Source organism: Lepidochelys kempii, chromosome 4 (genome assembly GCF_965140265.1).
Source record: "Lepidochelys kempii isolate rLepKem1 chromosome 4, rLepKem1.hap2, whole genome shotgun sequence".
Classification (NCBI taxonomy): Eukaryota; Metazoa; Chordata; order Testudines; family Cheloniidae; genus Lepidochelys; species Lepidochelys kempii.
In genome coordinates this window covers 59,113,883-59,118,996 of record NC_133259.1, presented here as the reverse complement: position 1 = coordinate 59,118,996, position 5,114 = coordinate 59,113,883, and the positions used below count along the sequence as shown (strand labels likewise).

At 37.9% G+C, this 5,114-nt stretch overlaps 1 protein-coding gene across 1 annotated transcript; it reads right to left on the bottom strand.

Moving 5' to 3' along the window:
* Positions 1 to 289: 289 nt before the first annotated feature.
* On the bottom strand, positions 290 to 4,737 carry LOC140910464 (toll-like receptor 2 type-2). Its single transcript, XM_073341407.1, has 2 exons — positions 4,320 to 4,737; positions 290 to 3,468 (listed from the first exon to the last, which is right to left on the bottom strand). The coding sequence occupies exon 2, from the start codon at positions 3,466 to 3,468 to the stop codon at positions 1,075 to 1,077; it is 2,394 nt and encodes a 797-aa protein (XP_073197508.1). The 5' UTR covers positions 4,320 to 4,737; the 3' UTR covers positions 290 to 1,074.
* Positions 4,738 to 5,114: the final 377 nt, after the last annotated feature.

Genomic DNA, 5,114 nt, shown 5'->3' with positions numbered 1-5,114 from the left:
ATGTGGTGTCTGCCCATGAGGTTTGCACTGGTGCCACTACATAGGTGTGATTACATCCGTGCAACAAATCCCATTGTAAAAAAACATGAATCTACTATACCTATATCTTAGTGGGATAGGTAGAAAGAAAGAAGGGTAATACTGGGACAGCGATAGTGAAACAGATTAGCTGGGGCACATGGGAAGAGGGAGAGGAAACCTAACAAAGAGGCATACTTAACATCACACACAAGCATTTTGTCTGTTGTTTAACTATTTTAGGGCAAGCTACTCGGGACAGGGATTGTGACTTCAGTGTTTTTATAGTGCCTACAACAACATAAATAACAAACACATAGAAATTATAAAGTACATAGACCATTAAAATGTACACATAGCAATCCCGTGACTTTTGAGATTGGACACATCTCAAAGTTTTCACACCAAGTATCTGACATATTTGTCAAGTTGCTTCATTCTTAAATTGCTGGCCCACAAACAATCCTGGTGTAAATCCACTGATTCCCCTGGAGTTACATATTTAGTCTATTCTCTTTGAAAGGTATTACCTGTGGGAAGATCTGGCTTCAGAGATCTTATTTTTATCTAACTGGGCAATTTCTACTTTTCCACTGCATTTTTGTTGAATGACTCTAAATAGTGTGATGGTATCTAAAACAAACAAGACTATGTAATCAATGGATCCTGTGGTATGTTTCAGCATGTTGGCTCTCTTTTTTACGAGAGAGAAAGAGAGAGAGCGCTCTAACTGCATTTGTTTTGGAATGGTTAAAAAGAGACTACAAAAGCATACCAGATTCAGTAGAATCTCTTCCCAAAAGCATTTTTACAGACAGGGTGCTTGGGTACTTATTAACAAAAAGGTCAGAAGACCAAATAATGTCTAAAACAGTTGGATGTTCTCAGTTGGTATCCTTCATTTAACAAAGCTATAATTAGTTTAGTGTGCAGTCCAGTCAAGCCTCCACAACGCTGACATAAAACTCAGCATAACAAAATATTTCTTAACAGGAAAAAGGCTTAGCAAATGTTCTGCTTGGAAACGTATAGTGTGGCTGAGTTAGTGGTTCAGCCTTAAAAGTCATCATAAGATTTTAATGCTATTTTCAAGTTATTCCAAAATATTTGCTGCTGATTTTCGTCAAAAGGCCATTCAAGGTAGGTCTTTGTGTTCATTATTTTCCTCAGTTTACAGAATCTTTTGGGAATTGTTTGCTCCTGAATGGGCTCCAAAAGGATCAAAATTGCTGAATCATTATTCTCATCAAAGAGACGGAAGTGCGAGAACTCCAGCTCATACTTGCACCACTCGCTCTGCACAAAGTGCTCTGACAGCACAAACAGAGTTTTATGACTTTTTTCAATGGAGTCAATGATGTTGTCAATGATCCACTTTCCAGGCACAAAGTCCCGTTTATGAAGGCACAGTTTAAATGGGGGGATAGCGTTCTCAAGTTCCTGTACCATTAAGTTTTCAACCCATTCTGAGTCTCTTTCACTGTAGGAAACAAAAGCATCATAGCAGAAGTCCTGATTGTATGCTCTCTTGGGTTTCCTTTTTGCTTGAAGCCAAACCCAGGTCATTTTCATGTACCAGATCACATGAAGTTTATAGCCCAGGATCACAATAAGCAGGATTACCAAGACCACAAGAATGCAAATTAAGGACACGGCCAAAGTTCTGTGACATTCAAACAGCGAAAGCCGAGCAGCTTTTACCTGCTGTCCTCTCACAGAAGATGGAGAGTCACAGATGTAGTTTTCTGGCCAGTTAGCCAAGACATTAGCTATTCCCTCCTGGTATTGAATGAAGGAGAGAAATTCACAAGAACAGATGAAATTATTGTCACCTGCATCCAGTGTCTCCATTTTCCTAAATGATCCAAATTCTTCCTTAGAAAAACTGGTTAATTTGTTTCTGCTGATTCTCAGGGCTACTATGTTAGGAATAAATGGAGCATCTGGTAAGGTCTTTAATTTGTTTTTTGCAATGTAGAGTTCTTTAAGATGTGGTAGCTTTAATCTAAAATCATTGAGGTTATTACTACTAACATCCAAAACTTCAAGAGTTTGAGGAATGCAGGTTGTTACTTTGGGTATTTGAGTGCCTGAGATATTTAAATATTTCAGGTTTTCTGGCCATTGACACGATTCTGGAATCTCACCAAAATTGTTTCGGCTAATATCTAGGTGAGTAAGGTGATTTAGATGAGATAGACTTCGTCCTGTCATTTCTAAATCACCCAATGAATTTTGACTTAAATTGAAAGTTTGCAGCAAGGGCCATGCACCCTCACAGGATGAATGTCCTAAATTTGGATCTGCAAGCAAATTTTCACTGAGATCAAGATAAAGGAGTGAGACAAAATGTCTTGAAATGCTGCAAGGCACCAAGAACACATTGGTATTTACAATTGTGGCTTTGGTAATGTTACCTAGAAGATTTTCCACACCACGAAGATCTGAAAACAAATAAAATTGTTCGATAGCTAATCTCTGTACTGTGATTACCTTAAAGGCGCTTTCTCTGTTTAATTTAATTTGCTCATGCCATTGGCCAGTCCCCTGTAGTACAGAATTGTCCACTTCCAGCTCCAAAAATTGTTTAGCATGCCTCAAGATGTTTACAACTCTGATAACACTTGCATCTGTAAACAAAACATTTTTAAACACAAGTTTCTCCATGACAGAACGACTCATTGGCTCCAGTAATGAAGATTCAGAAGCTGTATTGAAGGCTATATGTCTCAGTTCTACACATATTGCAGAATTTGTAAGATCCTCTAACATCCCTGATAACACCTGAACATCATTTATGTTCATGATGGTATGATTTATGCTGTTAACTGTTGTCAAACTCCCTGACTCGTATTGCTTGAGCCTTTGACCATCAATCTCAAGTTGCTCAAGAACTGTAATTCCATCAAAGTCTTGCTTCCGTATAGCAGAAAAGGAATGGTTATTCCCCAGGCGCAGATATCTCAATTTTTTGAGATTAGAAAACAAGGGATTCTCCCCCAATGTTGTATATAAATTACCCTGTATGTTCAGGTGCTGTAAGGAAAAAAGAGGTCTAAACCAAATGGGTGACAAGTGAGTCAACTTATTATCTGATAAATCCAAATGCTCCAATTTTCCAAGGAAAATAAATGATTCCTTATCTATTGTCCTAATTTGATTGGATTGCAGCAGCAGCACTCTCAGATTCACACCCAGCTTCAGATCAGTTTCTTTGACATGTTCTATGCTGTTGTAGGAGAGATTTAGCCCCGTGACATCAGTTGTTAGCCCTGAAGGAATGGTTCTTAAATTCATTGAAGAACAGTCACAGATATGAGTGCCGTCACATGAAGGACACGCCTGCGTCATGGCTTTTTCTTCAGAGCGATTTGCAGTTATGACCATGTAGAAGATCCATACTCGCCAGATCTGCTTAGTCATTGTGTTTGGTTTTCTTTGGTTCAACATCTTGAGAGAGAGAGAGAGAGAGAAATGAATATAAGGGAATTGAAATCCAGTGTAAGTTTAGTTCTGAAGGAATTCACATTCTGAATTTTTTCTTGTAGTGATTTCTGTTGGATTTTTTCTCCCATTCCCGCTGCTTTATTTTGGAAGTATGAGAAGTCTTTGAAGTGAATTTATACTATGAATTAAATATTCATAAAATTCAGAGGTGACAGACCTGGTCCAATTTTTTAACAGACATACCTCTGGATGTTCGAAAATTCTGGTTTAAGTCAGGGAGGGATTTTAATAGCCTTTAACTTTGTTAGAAGTTTTAACATGATCAAATGATGCTAATGGTATATTCCTAAAATTCTGAGACCTCCCCCACTTCATTAACTATAAGGTGCAATTACAAAAAGAAAAAGTGCTTATATGTATATCATAACACTATATATATCCTTGTCTCCCCAATGTCCTCCTCTATTTTTGTACAAGGGACCATGGGACCATGATGTTGCTCAGAATGTCTAGTATAACAGTATAAGCAAAAAAGGAAAGGATGAGACACATCTGTAAATTCTGCAAAAGGCAATTTAGTTTATTTTTTGAAGTTAGAGTCTGATATCCAAACAAGTCCTTTCTGCATTCTACATGTACACAATATAGGTACAAGTAATACATTGCAATGCTATACATTACATTCCCCCTGCCAGAACAGCAGTTTAATTCACACAGGATCTGATCCTGCTGCCACTGAAGTCATTTACCCTTGACTTCAATGGGAGTAAGAACAGGCCCACAGTTATTAAAGTTCACAAAAATATCTTATAGGAATCCTAGGTAGCCAGACATGAAGTACTTATCTTTCTTACTGAGGCTTACAGCTCTGGTGCCAGTGTTTTGTGTTGGTCTCATGCATTAGGATCCATGGTGTCTTCTCATCTGCAACATATCAACAGAAGCTGGAAATCTTTTGGCTGATAAACAATGGAAGGACGCAGGTCTGATGCTATGCCAGCTCTCAGGCTGGCAAACACTTTGATCTGTCCTGCTTAGTCAAAGCTTCACACTAACAATTTCCAAATGTTCCTTAACTCTTGCACTCACTCTACAAATTCACTGATTTTGGAATGAGTAGGATTGTTCAATATTCCCACTGTACAGCTAGCTACTCTGCACTATACCATCCTTCGTAGTCAAACCTCTGCCATATTTATTTTTGTGCTAGAAAACGGATACACAAGTTACTGTTTATTCTTGAAGTATCTTCTCTGTATGCTGCAATTCAGCAGTAGGTCTCTTTTCTTTTGCTCGGTCAGCTCTCATTGGTGCAACCACTGACGCAATGCTTTTGTGCAAATTTTTCTTTCACAATCAGTGACTGCAGCACTAACAGGAATAGTAGTTTCAGTACTTTTCTATTCCCAGTCCTTCCATTTAAATCTATGCCCTATTATTTTTGGATTAGGAGTTGGGTAATTTTTGTCTTAGTTTACTCTTTTGAGAATGGAGCATCTCAGCTCATATAAAGAATTTTTTATATAGGTCCCCCTGAGTTGAAAGTCTTCTGTTCTATAAACCACTGTTTATATATAGACTATGTTTCTGGGTCAAGTTGTTTAGTCTGGAAAAAAAAAAAGAGAAATGTTATTTAGAGTGTTTTCATT

Bases quoted from the DNA above. Each gene is read 5' to 3' on its own strand.
- LOC140910464 (XM_073341407.1), bottom strand. From the start codon at position 3,468: ATGTTGAACCAAAGAAAACCAAACACAATGACTAAGCAGATCTGGCGA.